This window comes from Spea bombifrons, chromosome 11 (assembly GCF_027358695.1).
Source record: "Spea bombifrons isolate aSpeBom1 chromosome 11, aSpeBom1.2.pri, whole genome shotgun sequence".
In the NCBI taxonomy this organism is placed as follows: Eukaryota; Metazoa; Chordata; class Amphibia; order Anura; family Pelobatidae; genus Spea; species Spea bombifrons.
Window position 1 is genome coordinate 18,173,560 of NC_071097.1, and position 19,773 is coordinate 18,193,332.

The 19,773-nt window shown below is 39.4% G+C and overlaps 1 protein-coding gene across 1 annotated transcript; it reads left to right on the forward strand.

Annotated features, from left to right (window-relative positions):
* Positions 1-506: 506 nt before the first annotated feature.
* Positions 507-19,192, forward strand: CCAR1 (cell division cycle and apoptosis regulator 1). Its single transcript, XM_053451073.1, has 25 exons — positions 507-653; positions 2,921-3,038; positions 3,635-3,813; positions 4,471-4,515; positions 5,392-5,424; positions 6,808-7,001; positions 7,283-7,397; positions 7,513-7,711; positions 8,391-8,520; positions 9,233-9,394; positions 9,582-9,807; positions 10,035-10,148; positions 10,638-10,804; positions 11,446-11,656; positions 12,588-12,671; positions 13,047-13,232; positions 13,900-14,091; positions 14,177-14,407; positions 14,659-14,767; positions 16,192-16,283; positions 17,265-17,411; positions 17,522-17,642; positions 17,765-17,950; positions 18,338-18,543; positions 19,008-19,192. Exons 2-25 carry the CDS (start codon positions 2,963-2,965, stop codon positions 19,059-19,061), a joined length of 3,459 nt encoding a protein of 1,152 aa, XP_053307048.1. The 5' UTR covers positions 507-653; positions 2,921-2,962; the 3' UTR covers positions 19,062-19,192.
* The last annotated feature ends 581 nt before the right edge of the window (positions 19,193-19,773 follow it).

Consider the following 19,773-nt stretch of genomic DNA (forward strand, 5'->3'; position numbering starts at 1 on the left):
CACCAGTCCCAAACATAACTTTGATGCAATGCACTCGTCAAAGTAACTGTCGTTGAATGGCAATTGGGAAATGTGGCAACTCTTCGTCTGTCTAGAAACAAATTTACCCCGTCCGCTCAAACGTAAAGTGCCTCCCGTGTGTACAAGCTCTACTGCAATGCTTTGTCCCAGATGGGGGCTGCCCTGGACCCAGAAGGAAGAAGGGACCCAGAAGAATTGGATTGAAAACCTGATGTTTATGAAACCTTGCCTTTGATTTTCATGCATGTGTTTTTTGTAACACCTCAAATTACTTATATAAATTAAGCCTGTTCTTGTAGAATTAGAATAAACAGTGGTTTTGAGTAAAGCTAAACAGTTCTACTTTATTTTCCAAAAAAATATTCCTAGATTGCATCACCGGGTGCTTACTCTAGTGTTTACAACTCCCACAACCAACCAAGTCGAACGATGCCTTCGCGCTAACGCATGACGTATGCAAGACGTACGGGCGTAGGTTGATCAACGAAGCATGGGGGAAAATGATGGATGAAACGTAAACACGGCTGGACGGCAGCTGCGTGGTGGCGCAGGGCACTCTGCGCATGCGCATTGTGTTGACCTAGACATACTAGGCATGAAATGGACCCGGTGACAGATATCAGAGGATCTCGGTGAGTTAATGTGTGCGGGTTTGCGTTGATTGCGGATATGCGGTATTACTGGCGATGCTTGTGTGAGGAGATAATCAGGATGAAGGGCATACCTTAACGTGACACCGCGACGTCAAACAATAACAGTGCGACAACAGCGACGCCTGTAAGGGAATAGGCAGGCTGCATGTGCAGATTGTTTATATGTATTTTAAGGCCGGACGAGTCAAGTGGGCTTTGGTTATCATGCCCCCCGCCGCGCTACTTCCGGCGCCTAACATCTTCCGCTATATTATACTCTGCGAAGACACCCTAAATAATATATCTAACTAACCCACTAAAAGGTACTTCATACTACGTAGGTTGCCAAGGCCTGGGTTTGTTTTGGTCCCCCCCAAGCCACCTCCTATATGCATATATTGGTGTGTATGTATCTATATAGGCACCAACCACCGCTCCCTAGCCTGCTAAATGTTGCCTTGGTTATGCGTCCACTTCCCTTGCAGGACCTGTTTCTATCAGGGAATGGTTGGATGACAAAGGGGGATGGATGGTGTCGTTTACTGGCTAACAATAAAGTTTTTTACATTTGTAAAGCACCCATATGTTCTCAAGCACAGTGATGCACAATATACACAAGACAGCAGGTGCAATTCCAGGCATTGGGGCCTATTGTGTCCTTGTGACACCATTATATGTAAGTCCCAATGGCACTTTTAATGGCTGATTGTGTCTGACTTCCTCACACGGTTCATCTCTTAGCTTAGCGTAGCATGAGTCCGGTATGATGATGATGATGATCTGTTTGGGCTTGGTACAGATTACACAGGTTTGACTGCTGCTGAAGGATAATGAGCTGGGGTTTTTTTTCTTCAAATAATTGCATTTTTTTCTATCTGTTAAATTTAATACTCCATGGACAATATGACAAGAGATCTTAAAGGGGATGTACCTTAGGGGGAAATCTCCTTAGCATAAAACACAGTGCTGCGTGCCATTTTTGTTCCATTTTGTTACAATAAAAATCTATCTACACTTATTAAGGCTGCAATTGTTATGTGCTACTTTGTGACTTTCCTTACCTAAACACGCACTGGGGTCTATTCACTAAAAAGGAGAGTCATCAGCACCTGGGCTTCACAATACTTTATGAAGGTCCCTTCCCAGTGAGCTTCTGATGCAGAAATCGCATGCATTTTATTTATTAAATAATATGTACAATGAGATGCATACATACAGAGAACAATCACAGAAAAGGTGGGTAAAACATGCACGAAGTACATCACATTTCACAAATCTTGTTTTAGCCCAGATAAAACCACTTCTGGCTGCTGGGAAGTCATGATGAAACAATACAGAGCTCTCACGGCAGTCATGTGATATTGTCACCGCAAAAGTTAGGTTACCCTGAACTCTGCATCCCACTTGGGAGAGCCCTGGTATGTCTTTATCATGAAAATAGGGCTGGAGCGCTCCTTTAAACAAATTCTAAAATAACATTTGAAACATACCTTTTTTATATACATGGTGTTTTGCTACAATAAAGCCACATTGCAAAGTGAATAAGCCTGTTGTAATAATGTTCTGTTTTCTATATTCATTTGTGATGCATGTTAACAGCGCAGTATGTAGTGAATAATCTTTAAATGTGGCATCTCATGAAATATATATATGTATATGTAATTGTATTTGATTTTAATAGCGTTTGTAGGAGGTGGGGTATTTTGGTTGTATTCTCACCTTGCATGTGAATGATTCTTTATGGCAGTCAGCTTCAGCTGTCAGTCTTGGACAGGGTCTCAGTCCAGTTATCAGTAGTGTATTTATGCACTCCAGGATCAAGCACATAGCCTTGTATTATAGTATTGAATTGTCACGCTACTAAATTTAAGTCTTTTCTGGGTGGGATTTTCCAAGTGCTGGATCCAAGCAGTCTTATCTATTCTATATGGACTCTGGAGTCTTCAGTCAAAAGTAAGGCTTCTTGTTTAACTAAAAAAAAAAAAAAATACAAGGAAAGGAGCTTGTGTAAACGACTCTCGCTTTTCTCTGCTTTTCTAGGCTCAGAAGATACACTAGAAAGTTAAAGTGACTTATCAAGGGTTATCCAGTAGCCTATAAACAGAGTATGACACAGTATATGTTGGGAGGGACTAACAAGCTATTAATCAACCTTCCCCATCTTCCAAACTGTCATGTCATTCAAATAAAGATGTGGTTAATAGGAAATAGTATCCAGTCCAATATCTAATTACTCTTATAAAATTATTGTACCTTTTTTTCTGTAGATTACAACTATAGAAGTCTAAAAGTAGCTCTTACTGATCATCATGGCTCAGTTTGGAGGACAGAAGAACCCACCACCTTGGGCTACCCAGTTCACAGCAACAGCAGTTTCACAACCAGGTAAAGTAGTTTTCGCTTGATATACACTCTCAAATCTAGTGTTGACTTAATGACAGATGTATATTGTTAATACAGGTTGAGTATCCCCGGACCAGAAGTACTAAGAATAACGTATCTGTCTTCTCACCCGTGTCTGCTCCGTTTGCATCCGGTCTGTCGTCATTGTTCATGCTTCCCACCGAGCGCTTTCTTTTCTGGAGCAGAAGTGCTCTAGGATCGCGGGGAGAAGCCTGAACTATCGACTAGACAGCAAGGAGAAGCCCGAGAGAAGGATCTACTGACAACTGGAGAGGTCAGACACCTCTTTTCTGTGTCCCCTCCAGTCGTTAGTATTCCTAATCTGAATTTCCTTTATCTGAAACAAAAATTTTGGTTTAGAGATACTCAACCTGTAAAAATCATGAACATGTTTAAACCTAGCATTTAGTTAACAGCCACAGTCAAGTTGATGTGCCTCAGCAGAAGGAAAGGATGCTATGGAACCTTCAGCTACAGTGCCCTCATATTGCATTAATACTTGCAGTCAATCATTTGTACATTGTGATGGTTTGTAAAGCTGTGCTATAGCCGAACTGGTCAAAATGCCTTATTGTTAGCACCCCTAGGAGTCCAGCAGCCATCCTTACTTGGAGCTTCACCTACAATCTACACTCAACAGTCGGCACTTGCAGCTGCCGGCCTCGCCACCCCATCCCCAGGAAACTACCAGCTGACACAAACCGCCGCTCTGCAACAACAAGCTGCGGCCGCCGCTGCTGCAGCTGCTCTCCAGCAGGTAATCTCCGGCACGCTAGAACATATCCAAATCACTATCCTATATACGTGTAATAGCTAGAAAACACAAGTTCTATTATTGTTATGCCTTCTTGTATTTACAAATCCATATGCTACCATAGTGCAGTATCATACGCGACATTAAAGCACATTACTCGTCGCCTATCTATGAGTGGATGTTCTTTCAGTGTGAGCTAACCGTTAAGTAGATGTAGACATATAATTACTTGTACTATTAAACGTACAAACCCTACACAGAAATAACTCTTAATCATGTAAAATGCCATTTTTCAGGGAATACTTAATTATCATGCAAGGCAAAAGCAGACAATGATAGGCTGTTGCCATAGAAACTGACCAAAATGCTTACTTTGGTAATATAGTCAGAGAAAATTACACATTTTCTGATGCTTACTTGCTTTACCTACAAGAGAGCTTAATTAAATTTCATCATGGTGGAACAGCATCTTTAATGTTTGTATTGCTGGTGGACTGCGATTACAGCCGACACAAAATGTATCAAAAAATTATGTAGTGTTTATCCGGTTCGCTTTAAAAACAGGTTTGTTAAATGAGAGAGTAGTCTAATCTTTTAAGCTTGCATGGTACGGTTTCCATGGTGTTAAATATAAATGACTTTTGCCATTTTTTTTTCCAGCAATACACCCAGCCCCAGCAGACAATATACAGCGTCCAGCAACAGGTTTGTGTTTCGTTAATTGAGATGTATGATTGCCTGCAATACAACTGTGCATAATAAATAAAGACGTAGGAAAGCATTGCACTGTTAACACAACCTTGCGTAGTGTGGATACTTATTGTTTTTAGCTACAAATCTGCACAATATCTGGCTGCTGATTTTAAAACAAACATTTGGTATGTTAAGAATCCATACCCAGCAAATACCATTTAAAAAAAAAAAAAACACATCTGAGGAATCAATATTGGAGATTCCGACACGCTATATTGCCATAAATTGGCCACGACGTCAAAGTACCCCAAGTCTGGTGAGTTCCTGGCTATATTTCTTACCAAAGAGCTGAATCAATGGGACTTCTTTGCATTTAAACCCAAACCCTTAGGCATAAGTATCGGAAACTCCGTCACAATAGAAGGCCAAATATTCCTCAGCCCTTCCGCTAATTTGGGGTACTTAGAAGTAGTGACGGTACCCGGTAGTAATGACTGGTACCCGGGAATCTGAATCTAAAATGTTTTTTATGCTTTTTTAGGTTGTGTGCTCCCTTCTTTTGTGTAAAGAAGTCCCTCCCTGATTCGTTTAAATCCTGATTTGCAGAATTTCCCAAATGCAAAATTGTAGGAAACGAGCTGAATAGCTCATCGGGGACAGACTTTACAATGATTAGTGTAGAAAACACAGTGGAAGTGTACGCATCATGATTTTTTCCTTATTTTCGGGGTTCTGTGTATTACATAGATATTAAATAAAGCCATACTCTACAAAACATTAACCTGCTGAAATAGTTCACCCAGTGGTAAAGATAGATTTCACTTTCTTATAGAGAGAAGATGGTTGAGATGTATTAATAAGACATGCACCTTTTTATTTTGTTTTTAGTTACAACAACCTCAACAAACCTTGTTAACTCAGGTGAGTGTTTAGTGGGTAAAAATGTATAAATGCCTCTAATATATAATATTTGCAATACAGGAGTCTCCTTTTTTCATTTTTAATGCACTCACACAAATTATAACTTTTTTTTCTCTCAAAGGCCAGATCTTCCATTTGATATCGTTTTCGATGTATAAATAAACATTAAAATAATGAAAACCCTTTATTCCACTAGTTCAAAATACCCCTACAAAAAGTAAATATTTTCAGAGAGAAGACAACACCGGGTATTTCACAAGGAGCAGTTGGACACATAATGCAACCATTAGGTCACCAGTCTCTGGAACAAGTAGCTAGAACATTCATTTCCGTTGAGTTTCAGTGTTTCTTAAGATTGTTTTCACAGATTACGTGTAGCTGCAGAGAAACCCCCCAAAATATATTCCGACGCATATCCGGATTACAGAAATAACCCATATGCATATGTTTTGTTTTTTTTATGGGTTTTGGAAGTTACAGGGCACACAATGGAACGCCTTGTGACGCCTTTGTCTCATTTGGGACTGTTTAGCAGCCCACCATTTCAAAATAACCACACAAAAGTATATATTTTCAGAGAGATGAAAACCCAGGGTATTTCCCTAGGAGCGTCTGGACACTTATCATGCAACCAGTTGGTCACCAATCCCTTGCAAACGGAGCCATAACATTTTTTTTTCTCCACACCAAACTATCCATGTTTTTTCATTGAGAACGCATTGCTCTTTATTGCGTTTCATGCAATCGCGTTAGGTTTTTGGGACACTTTTTCATGACGGCATGGAACGTCATGAAGGATTTAACAAGTTAAAATATACACACGTATTTCCTTACTGTCATTTTAAGAGGAATGTATGCCTTACAAAGAAATGAAACACGAAGTGGTTTCCCTAGGGCATCCGTTTCCTCAGGCTGTGTGGACATCATAACTAGACTAGACATATATAAACCTGGTACACACTATGGGATTTATTCACTAAAGTGGGACTTAGCAGATGTTTTGTCAGTTACAGTACACTCCTTGCCTTCTCAGCACCGGTTTGTCCTGCATTGTTCACTATCCTTTATAAAGTACCAATGCTATTGAGCTTCTTGTGCAAGAAGTCCTTGCTTGGTCCTCTATAATGCCGAATGAAATTGTGTATCTTGAAGATCACCTCACTATTTAAAGCATACATTATAAAGAGCCAGCTAATCATTTTTTTGACTAGGGAAGCTTTCCAGGTTCGGCCCTTCATGATGCATAGTAAAGCAGGTGAATCAAAACCGCAGCCTTCTGCTTTAGTGACGAATCCCTAGTGTGTCTGCCGTCTAGACAATCAGACACCTTTCAATTAAAATATGTAAGCTGTTTGAAGCTCACAAATTCTCGTTGTTTTACAGCAGACCGTCACGCTGCCGACAAGTCTCGCTCTGTCTACACCCCAGCAGGCAGCGCAAATTACCGTCTCGTACCCAACCCCTCGATCCAGTCAGCAACAAACCCAAACCCAGAAGCAGCGTGTCTTCACCGGGGTCGTGACCAAACTCCATGAAACATTTGGATTCGTGGATGAAGATGTCTTCTTTCAGCTCACGTGTGTATTTTATAAAAATATATATTACCAATAGTTCAGACTTACTTTTTTTATTTCGAATTTGGTCATTATAACGGTTTTGTGATTAGGTGTAGTTATGGGTATGTTATGGGCACATATCATGCCTTTCATGGAAATGAGCAGTTAGTCTCGTGTTTCAGTTAAAGGGCTTTTCAACTACTGCTTGAATTTTACTTTACGTTGCTACAATTATTATGATGTCATTTATTTGATCCTTTTTGGTGGTGATATGTTATTTCCCCTTTATTTTTAAATCACAGGGCTGTTAAAGGGAAGTCCCCACAGGTTGGAGACAGAGTATTAGTTGAAGCCACTTATAATCCTAACATGCCATTCAAATGGAACGCCCAAAGGATACAGACTCTTCCTAACCAGGTAGCTAAGCACCTTGTTCACAGTTCGGCCAATTTTCCATGTTTTTTCTTTTTTGTTTTGGTGGTGGGGGGGGGTCACACTCGTGTATTCACACAGGATTTTTGTTCTCTTGTAGAATCCACCCCCAGCGCAGCCACTTCTGAAGAACCCTCCAGCTGTCCTGCAGCCTGTCACACAGCAAGCTGCTTTTGGGGTGCAGTCTCAGCAAGCTCCACAAGCACAGACTCTTCTGCAGGCACAGATCTCGGCTGCCTCTCTCACTCCTCTGCTTCAGACACAGCCTTCTCCTTTATTACAACAACCACAGCAAAAAGGTAAGCGGCGTTCTTATACTTCTTTTTTTCTTTTTATATTTTTCATATCCAGTTTGTGTAGCACATCATCCTTTTCCAAGCAGGTGCTTGTATCCAGCCAATGATTTCTTCTTGGGATGAAGTTTTATTATTTCTCCAGCCTTAAAGAACAGAATGTCCTGATTTGTGTGCCTCATTTAAAAAGTTAAATGTAGTTCACGCACTTAAATGGACTGTTTAATATATCTGGTAACGAAGAATGCATATGTATTGGACCTCCTCTGTCCAATGATTCTTGGGTTCGCTGAACAAATCTTCTGCGCGGGGCAGCTGGGGGCGGAAAAAAAAGGGGAAATACAGACACCCCCCATGGATTTGCAAGGGGACATCACAAACATTTACAGAGATGTCTCTGCTATCATAAATGCATATAGTAGCTGGCGTGTACCTTTTATCTATCTTGATAGCCCGTATCAATTTTATTCTAAAGAGCAGGTATTTTGAAAAGAAATCATGGCTTAAATCATTTAGGTGCATTCTGATAAACAGCTAGAATGTTCAAAGGGTCTAAACAGCTGATCATCAAATATGCAAGATATAGACCTTGCCGAGATCAAGAAGAAAATTATTTTCCTGATGATGTCATATCAATTTTGGTGCGGCTTCCACCAACACACCATTTTTTTTTCTTCATCTTCAGGTGGGTTATTGCAAACTCCTGTTCGTATTGTGTCTCAGCCTCAGCCCGTTCGACGATTGGAACCACCCTCCAGATTCTCTGGGAGAAACGATAGAGGGGATTCAGTATCCAGTAGGAAAGATGATCGGAAGTATGTTTGTGTCAATTTGCATTGTTTTATTCATGGCCTCATTTATTCAATAAAATTTAGTTTTTAGAATTTAAAAATTTCTGATAATTATGTTTTTTTCCCAGCAGTTTAAACTGTTGAAGCAGCATATGCTTGGATGCTTAGCATCTAGTAGACTTTTGTTATAGCTGTTAAGTGTGTTTATTTGTACAGATATTATGGGGAAATCGCTTATCTGGAAAGGTCCACTGCATTTTAAATTGCCACATATGCTTCTGTGACCCATCACAGAGTTTCTACTGCTGGTCTAGTTGGTAGGAATCTAGTTATACGATTCCAATAGCACAGGTATTTTTTTTATCCTGACGCCTGTGTAAATCAAGAGAGTCAAGAGTCACCAGCAAGAAGGACTGAGCTGGCCCTGTATAATGCATAATACAATGAGTGAAATCTCGCTCTATACAGCACCAGCCGAAACTCACCCCAGTTGCATCTTCATAATGTATAGTGAAGTAAAGCAGCTGGAACAAAACACTCCTGTCTGCTCTCCCTTCAGTGAATAGACCCATATGTGGACTATCAACTTGCTTTTGGTATAACACAAGAAAAGTAATCCATTTTAATTAGATTTCGCATTAATCGTTTAATGGACATGCAGGCTGCTGTACATGAAGTTCATTTTACCATTTTTTGATTTATTGTTTAAAACTCATGGTCACTCGTTTGGTTTTAGCCGAGAGAGAGACCGAGAGAGGCGCAGATCACGTGATAGATCGCCTCCCAGAAAAAGGTCAAGAGAAAGATCACCACGTCGTGAGAGAGAGAGATCCCCGCGAAGACCTAGACGAGTTACTCCTCGCTATACTGTTCAGTTTTCCAAGTTCTCTCTAGATTGGTACGTTATGATTTTTTCCCTTTTTCTCTGCTGCAGCTCCAAATCACTGAAATTTAAGGGCTAAACACAATGTATTTTTCCCCCCCAATTTTATGGTGCTTTTTGTTACCATTACCATTAGGGGAAAGACTACAGTGGGATGTGTCCTTGTTCATTAGTTGTACCTTATTTTGTTTTACATATGCAGTCCAGGATGTGACACTATGGAACTGAGACGGCGGTATCAGAATCTCTACATTCCCAGCGATTTCTTTGATGCGCAGTTCACATGGATAGAAGCCTTTCCCATTGCACGCCCGTTTCATCTTGGGAATTACAGCAATTTTTATGTAATGCACAAGGAAGTTGACCCACTTGAGAAAAACACTGCCCTTCTGGATCCTCCGGATGTAGATCACACATACAGCGCAAAGGTTGGTTCATAGAGAAATCAGGAAATGTACCTAAAGTCGTGTGGACCACAATTCATTCATTCATTCAAAGGGGTTTCCCTTTAACAAAAGCTAGATATGTAGTCATTAAAACATGAAATAATATGGTTATTGTGTATCATTTCATACATTTGATAAGTTAATAAGATGCTGTGTAAAGTAAGCACTTTCAGATTGTTAATGTCGTTGTGAAACATTTTTTGCATTAGGTTATGCTGCTGGCAAGCCCTTCTTTGGAGGATCTGTATCATAAGTCATGTGCCCTTGCAGAGGACCCCGTAGAGGTTAGGGAAGGATTCCAGCATCCAGCAAGACTTGTTAAGGTAACAATCTGAATAAGTATTTAAATATAAAACTTAATTTATTTAGAATTTTTGCTCTGGGGTGGGCGTTTTCAGACTTTTCGTCAAAATGCAAAGTTGGCGGATCTGTTAAACTATAAATTTCTGGCCACAGGTTTTGTCTCAAGCATTTCACCGTTGGTTGCCTGAAATATTTTAGTTTTGTGTTTAGATGGTATTTGAAACCTAGAGGTATCCTTTGTGTGATTGCCTCTGTGGGCAACTAATGTGATGTAAACTTATAGATCATGACAACCTGGCTTAATGTTGTTTTTCAATAATTTCAGCAGAATGTGGAATCAATGGCTTGGTTTAATGAGGGCAGAGCAAGATAATATGATGAGGGTATAAGAGGGAACTATGCCTGCCATGCTCAGTATTGGGTCGTAGCCGGATGCAGGCAGTGTAATGATCTGTACAAGACTTTCTATGGTTGCAAATATCGTTCATAAACTTTGTGTTTTGTTACAGTTTTTAGTGGGAATGAAAGGTAAAGATGAAGCCATGGCGATTGGAGGACATTGGTCTCCTTCCCTAGATGGACCTGACCCAGTTAAAGACCCATCGGTGCTGATCAAGACAGCTGTCCGCTGTTGTAAGGCTCTGACTGGCATTGACTTGAGCTTGTGTACCCAGTGGTAAGTACAATCCCAATAGCGGGGACTGCTTCTCTTTCCTCGTCATCCATTCTGGAGCTCTGTGAATCTCCCTATGGATCTATGAAATTGCCCCTGTTCACCGGGCCACATTAAAACTGAAACTCCTCAGGTGCCAAATGTAGAACATTTTCATTTTGAAAATGGAGTGGAACTCTCCTCTGTATGTATTGATTATTCTCAATGAACTCTTACTGTGTATTATAAAGTTTTATTTTTTTTTTCATGCCCAGCTGCAGATCGTCAAAGAAGAATCATCTTATGATCTCTTAAAAACAAAATGTTTGGCCGTGTTTTCTAATGGTATTTCAAGCTTTGTTGTTTAAAGGGACCACACTCTTTAATGACTAATATCTAGCGTGTGCTAAGCTATCTCAAATTGTAACTGTATATTTCTCTGCTTATTGACGTTTATATTAAATATTTTCTATTGCTTTTTAAACAATGCGTTGACTTGCCTGAAGAAAACATATGGCATATGTAATTGCTTTTATTATTGCTTTTTTGTTTTTTTTGTAGACAGCCCTCAGCTAGCAGTTCTTGATATGCTACAAGTGAACTAGGCTCTATATTAAGTGCATTACAGATTTTGGTTTTCCAACGTGCTTCTTCCCTTGCGACAGGTACCGTTTTGCAGAGATTCGCTACCATCGCCCTGAGGAGACCCACAAGGGGCGTACGGTTCCTGCTCATGTGGAGACAGTGGTTTTATTTTTCCCGGATGTTTGGCATTGCCTTCCCACACGCTCAGAGTGGGAAAACCTGTGCCGTGGATACAAGCAGCAGCTGGCCGACAAGCTTCAGGGTGAACGCAAGGAAACTGATGGAGAACAGGCACTGAACGCTAATCCCCTTTTTCTATTTCCGCTTCTCGCAGGCACAGGAACACAGGCACAAAGCACAGCACACACTAAACACACACCTCAAAAGAACACGCCTTGCTTCGTCTGCAGTGTAGTCAATCCCATGTTTAAAACTCCTTCCTAACGTGGGGAAAAGAATGAAAATGATGTTAAAAATTCAAATTGATTTTGTTTTTTTTTCCCATTTGGTTTTTGTGCATTTGTGCTAGACTTAGTTACTGGATGATTTCTTATAAACTTAAGCTAGCCCCTATTCTTCATACACTATTGTATGAAAATTCCTGTTTTCATAGCTAAGCCCCAGATTACTGATGGCTACATCTGTTAACTGTAAGTCATTGTAGCCATGCAGCATCCATAGGGCCATCTAATGCCAGCGGTCTCCTTGGCAAACCTGTGCTGAAGGGCCATTTGACAGAGCATAAGCTCTTTATTGCAGATTTTCCTTATTTTGTATATCTAAAGCTGACAGTTTTTGGAACCTTGGATATATCCTTGGCAGTTTCCAATATTTTTCTTGTCTCTGTAGATGCTATTTTTCCTTCTCTAGTCTAAAGTGTAGCTGTGACAGACAGTCAATGGGCAAAAAGAGCAGCTGTGGGCCGCAGTGGGTAGAGGGACCCTTGGTCAGCAGCCCCCTTTTGCCCTTTGGAAAATACAGCCCTGATTGTCTGTACATCATGGTTTCCTTCATTTTATTCATCATCCTTTGTTTCACAGATCTGGCTCTGACTGACTTAATGGTCAGTAAAAATGATAGAATTGTGTCTGTGTGCCTCAACAAAAACTTTAGGAGAAGACAATGAAAAACAAACTGTGACCTTGCCACTTGCACGGACCTGTGACAGAATATAACCTTTTCAAGATCTGGTATTAAACATTTCATAATATGTTTGCATTAGGAAGAAGACGACAAAGAGGACGGAGAAGCGAAAGAAATTTGTAATCCTACTCATTGGTCAAAGCTTGACCCGAAGATAATGAAGGTACACTCGATATACAATGATTTAGTATATGGCCAGTATAAATACTTAACTTCAATGGGTGGAAATACTTCATACTCCAGCCATCATATGGCCTTTACTGTACGGTATTCTGGATAGCCCCCCATATATATTTGATATATTTGCCCCTTTCTACACCGCATTGCTACCTGCGATTCCGGAAGGTTTTTTTGGCTGCCATTTGATGTATTTGAAAGACCCAGTGCTTGTTAAACTAAGTTTTAGGATCAAAACAATCTATATTCTTTTGAACCTGTGATTAGTATATTGATGCACTATAGTTTTATTTTTTTACAGCTACTACGTTAGTCTTTGATTGAATTGCGATTTAGTCGACACGTTGTGTTTCTTTTACAGGTAAATGATCTTCGCAAGGAGCTGGAGAGCCGATCTCTCAGCTCCAAAGGTCTTAAATCACAGCTTATAGCGCGTCTCACTAAGCAGCTTCGGGTAGAGGAACAAAAAGAAGAACAGAAGGAGCTTGAGAAGTGTGAAAAAGAAGAGGAAGAGGAGGAAGAAAGGAAGTCTGAAGATGACAAAGAGGTTTTATTTTATTCCTGCTGATTTTGTTTTATAACCGTTTAACGCGTTCATACAAAAAGACTTGTGATTTATCTGCCAGCTTTTGATGCCACAGACAAGACTCCTAAATTGGCTTATAGACCTGTCAACTGGTCTAATCTGAACCGCTATATATATTAAAGGACATATATTTGTGCATGTCTGAGTGAATCATACACATTTGACAGGCTTCATATATATGTTTTGGTTTCTGGATTATCATTTACCAAGAATGTTGATTTTTAAAGTGGTTTCCATGTGCTATGCTAGTGGCTTGGTCCTGCTAATAGTAAGACCAGAAAAGCTTTCCTCTGCAGTGGAAATATTCAGTAAACCATGACTTTGCATAGAGTTGAACATTTAAAATCTCCTACCACCCTAAGCATTATGAAGGACTAATTGGTGTGAGCCTCTCCTGCGTGAGGAGCCAAGATAGCCCTGCATAATGTATGGTTATTGTTGTGTTTTGTGTGTGTGTGTACTCACTGTCTCCCTGATCTAATTTTGCGTTATAACCAGAGCAGCTAAGCCCTTCTGAAAATAAGTGGACCTTTTAGGGGTGGCTTTTTATAGCAAATAGTAAAGTTCGGGTCTCCTTGGCAAATCTAGTGAATACAATGTGCACTTTATTATGTGTTTCCCCAAATAGGAAGAGGAGAGAAAGCGCCAAGAGGATATAGAGCGTCAAAGACGTGAAAAAAGATATATTTTACCAGACGAACCAGCAATTATTGTTCACCCAAACTGGTCAGCCAAGAATGGAAAGTTTGACTGCAGCATCATGTCGCTTAGTGTATTATTAGATTACCGCATAGAGGACAATAAGGAACACTCATTTGAGGTACGCGGTTACCTGTTCTTCATTAGCACTGACCTGAACTGCACCTATTATGCACAGAATTTCTTAAAACTGGGGTTTATTTTAGGTCTCGCTATTTGCTGAACTCTTCAATGAAATGCTGCAGAGAGATTTTGGAGTGCGGATTTATAAGGAGCTCTTGGCCCTCCCAGAGAAAGAGGAGAAAAAAGAAAAGAAAATAAAGAAGGAAGAGAAGAAGGAGAAGAAAGATGAGAAAGAGGATGAGGATGACCCAAAACCCAAACGGAGAAAATCTACAGACGACAAGTCAAAAGTGGATGAGAGAGAGGAACGAAAGGTGCCCTTAACTATAGTCTGTTGTACAGTAGAAATGATTTTATTAACTTTTATTATTAGCACACAAAGCATGTCTCAAAACTGATGTTCCTGATCATTTTTGCAGCTCATTTTATTCATCTGATTAGGGCTTAAAATAAATTGTTTATATTATCATTGGACGTATCAGATATGTTGGATTAGGGCGGCATGTTTAGGTTGGTCAAGAGTTATTATTTACTGACGGTAAAACGACAGCCTTCCCCATTGTAGAGAGATGACCGAAGAAAAGAGGAGTACAGAGATGATGATGAAATGGAAGACGACAACCAAGAAGATTATGAACCCATTGGAGCAGAAGAAGATGATGGTGACTATGATGGTCGGTATAATATTTTATTAATATTGATTGCTTTTGTGTTTCTATTTCACTGGAAAACAAATCATTATCATTTGTCTGCTGTAATCGTACAAAATATTAGTTGCCACATGAATCTGCAGCATTCGATACTTTTAAAATCGGCGTTTAATAGAACTTAAGTGCTTTTTGTTTGCATGCCTGGGGTATAAGGCATATCTGGGGACAGAGTGGCTATTAGGGGGTAGTATATGGCATATCAGGGGGGCACCCTGGCATATAGGGGGTATAAGGCATATTTGGGGGGCAGTGTGGCGTGTCTGGGTTATAAGGCATAGCAGAGGGCACTATGGCTTATCCCCCTATAAGCCATAGTGCCCTCTGCAATGCCTTATAACCCAGATATGCCACACTGCCACATATAAGGCATATCTGGCAGGGGCAGAGTGGCATATCAGGTGGTATAAGGCATATCAGAGGCACAGTGGCATATCAGGGGGGTATAAGGCTTATAGGGGATATAAGGCATCAGAGGGCAGAGTAGCATATCTGGGGGGGACACAGTGGCATATCTGGGGAGGGCACAGTGGCATATCAGGGGGTATAAGGCATTTAGGGGATATAAGGCATATCTGGGAGGGCGGAGTGGCATATCTGGGGGATATAAGGCATATCTGGGAGGCAGTGTGGGCAAGCCGGGGCTCAGATGTGCATAACTGGGGGTGCAGGTTGTGAAATAAAAACAAAAAATGCATTTTTTCTCAGTTTTTTTTTTTATTCTGCTGTTTGTTTTTAACATCTAGTTTATTTTAAATAAACAAAAAATGTACATTTATTTTTTTTATAAGATAAATCTAAAAAATAATCAGCCAACTAATCTATTATGAAGATAATCGTTAGTTGCAGCCCTACATTGCATATAATGATCTTTTGGCTTGTGTGCGGCTGCTCAGACATGGAAAACAATTTTATGAAGCTCCTCGCTCACAATGCTTGAGCGGATGTTGCTTCCAGGCTTGGAACTCTGTGAGTGCGTAATTTTTACTTCTTTGTGGCTAAACTGTTACTCCTAGACTCTTCCACGTCACAATAATAGCAGGAACATCGGACTGGGGCAGAAATTTCATGAACTGATTACGACACTGCCAATTTTAAAGTCGCTGAGCTCTTCAGTAAGACCCGTTCTGCTGCAAATGCTTGTCTATGGAGATGGGCGCCTATATGCTTGATTTGATACACCTGTTAGTAATGGGTATGACTAAAACGCCTAAACTCAGTCATTAGGAGAGGTGTCCACACGGCTTTTTGTCAGAATACATGTAATCTGACCGAAGAAATTAGGGTATTAGAGATCTGAGGGCTGTGCAGTAGCAATTTTCATATATTTAGTTTGGATGACAGATGACATAAGATGGCTGACAGATCTGCAATTTTTTTGTATTTTTAAGAAGATGATGATGATGATTCAAGCTGCAAGGATAAGCGTGAAGACAAGAAAGACAGCAGGAGGTACAGCAAAGAATGGTTACCAAAAGATAAGGTATGTTTCCTGTCTCTAACTTCTGAAATCAGTAAATTGTCTTGCAAACTTTCATGTATCACACTTATTTATATTAACCCCTTTTGCAGTGCTCGTGTTTAGCTGTTATATATTTTTTTTTTTTTTTTCTCGACAAGAAAGGCTTTTTCAGATACCATTTTTTATCTTATCTTATTTCCAAAAAAAAAATATGATGAAAAATTGGGAGAAAAGAGCTCACTTTTATTTGAAAATCCTTTACTCGTCTACAAAATCTAATGAAAAAAACTGCTAAATAGATTCTATTTGTCCTGAGTTTAGAAATACCCAATGTTATGTTTGTTTCTTTGCAAGTTATAGGGCAATAAGTACAAGTAGCGTTTTCCTATTTCAAAACCAATTTTTCCTAATCTGGTCATTTTGCCCCATGTGCTATTTGGGGCATCTTTAAAGCCGGTTAATGCAATTTACCCCCATCAAACTAATTCTACTACCACCCTTTGTCAAACTTTCTGGTAGTAATTTATTTTGTGTCTTTTAGCACACAAATTGTACTTCAGGTGTGAATTTACAGCTCCTGCTACATGTCACTGTCAAACAACCCCCCAATATGTGTTCAGCAACATCTCCTGAGTACAGTGATATCACCCATGCATGGTCTTGTCTGGTTGTTTGGGGCTAAAAGGCCACATTTGGGAAGTGTACTTTTTTAAATTTTGGTCAGTCTGTGCCTATGCCCTATTTGGGACATCTTTGAACCCGGCCACTCCAGTTTAGCATGCATTTTTTTAAATGTAGACACCCCTTAGGAATTTGAAATGCTAGTATTTTAAATCTTTCCATGTCAAGATTTTTGGGAAGATACAGCGCTAAGTTTAATTTTTTCTATATTCTTAGACCCCAAGGGGGGATACCTAGTCATTTTAGTTGTTAGGAGCATGTATTACTGTACTTAAGACTCTTGCTTTGATAATATAATAATTGTTTCATTGATCTTATTAGGAGAAAGAGAAGAAACAGATGGTAACGGTAAACCGAGATCTTCTAATGGCTTTTGTATACTTTGACCAAAGTCACTGTGGCTACCTCCTAGAGAAAGATTTAGAAGAAATAATGTACACACTTGGTCTGCATCTCTCACGTGCTCAGGTATGTTTGGCCGGAGTTATGCACAGTGGATACTGTTGTTTCTCATAACGTTACTGTGAAGGTTTTGGGGGTGCTGTCTGCGTTTTTATAAAGTATGTTCTATTTTGAAGGTGAAGAAACTGTTTAATAAAGTATTGCTCAAAGAATCATGCTTTTACCGCAAACTCACGGACGCTGGTACTGAGGACAGAAGCCATGAAGAACCAGAACCCTTTCGTGAAGATATTCTAGGTAATAAAACCCTCTAAAAGCCTGAGCGCTGATTTTATCTTTTTACGACAATTTTCTGCGGATTGTTAACAACCAACAGTAAGACACTTATTTTTTTTTAATGGTGGAAAACTTTCTTTCAGGTAACCGCTTGCTTCTGCTGTCTAAAGCTTCAGGATCTGGAGTTTCAACCACAGAAGACAATGGTGGTCTTGTTCTGTATAATGGTGCAATGGTTGATGTTGGAAGTCTCCTTCAGAAACTTGAGAAGAGTGAGAAAGCTAGATCAGAGTTAGAACAACAACTTCAGGCCCTTGCAGCTAAAACAGGTACTACACAACAGAACAAACTTTTTCCAGTGCCATCTAAAGAGCTTCTGAACATTAACATTAAGCCATGAGGTCCAAAATACTGATGCCTACTGTTGTGTTTATTTTATGTTTCTACACACAATACATACATCTATAAATACCTGACTATAAGAGAAATGGTCCCTTGAAGATCTTTTAAACCATTACATTTTCTGTTTATAGTTACCTGCTGGGCCAGAGAACATTTATCTACAAAGCACAGCATGTGTTAGGTGCAGCTAAAAACTTGTGTAAACACCAATTCATGTTGCTTAGTTGTGTTTTCAATAGATTGTATGTATTTTATTTTATTTTTTCTCCGATACAACTATTAAAATAATGCCCATGCATTTCTTTGGATCACAGAGGAAGATGAAAAGAACATTTCCCAACTAGAAGCATCAAATAAAAACTTGTCTGGAGAATTGAAAGAATTCAAAAATAATCTCAGCCACGTGCGTGGCAGTTTGAAAGCAACCGAAGAGACAAATTCTCTTTATGAACACCAGCTCAATAAAACCATCAAAAACCTCTCCGCAGCCATGGAAGAGATTCAAGGGGTTCTAAACAGGGTGCGTGCAAATTCTAGATGTTGTTACAAGGTCCTTTGTTCTATATTCACCGAACTTGGAGCTTACAGGAGAGTTTACGTTTAACCCCTTAATGGCGAAGGCTATTATTACACTTGGATGTGCACGACGGCATTTTCAGCATTTCTCATTTAGCATACTCACACGTATTTTATATTGTTGTAGAGGGCAAGTAGGGCTTTTCTTTTGAAACCGTATTCTTCTATATCCCATTATTTAGTGTGAGAATGTTAAATGAAACCGGTGACCCCACTTCTGAACTGCAATTAGAAACCATTAGATATAATTGATTTCATTGTTCACAGCAACCCTTGCCGGTTAATGCCTCCCTACCGCTGTCCCTTGTTAAATTTTTGAAAGCTTTTTTTTTTTTTTTGAGTTTTTTGTTTTGAGTTTTTTTGAGACACCAAATAACTTTTTCTGATTTCCCTTTTTTCCCCATGCAGAACCCAGCAACATCAGAAGATCAAAAGTCAAAGGAAAATGGAGCCAGTCTTTGACTTACTAACAGAAAGTTGTTAAATAGTGTAAATCAGGGGATCAGCGTGATTGTGTGGTTGGCGAGATGGTGTGTAGGTTTACCTGTTTAAATACCTATTATTTATAGGGAAATAGGGAGAGATGTACAAAATTTTATGAATGTGTAAATTGATCTATAATGATTGCCTGTGTTGCATAGCACTATGATGAGTAGAAATATTGCATTGCATAATTGTTTAGAATAATTTGAATGTTTCCAAAAAATATTTAGATTAAATATATATACTACCATTGAGTCACTTAGTTGTTTTTAGGGAAAACAAGGACATTTCTAGCTGTGCTAACATAATTGCAAAAAACTTTTGATCAATTGGCCTTTTAAACTTTAATTTGGATTAGCAAATGTGTTTTTGGAACACAGGAGTGATGGCTGCTGGTAAAGGGGCTCTGTCCACCTATGAAGATTGAAAATCAGCTGCTTCCAGCTACAGTAGTAATTTACAACGTAAACAATGTCTACTTTGTATTTCTGATCCATTTGATGTTGGTTTTTTTTTTCTTTTCTTTCAAAAACAAGAATATATAAGTGATGCCGAAGTTTGGTAGTGTATATATAAATATATATATATATTTTATATATATATATATATTTTCTATTTGGACAGAAAACCTTGCCCGCTGCAGCATAACTTAACAGTAGGAGCACGCTAGGACTAAAAATACAAAAACTAT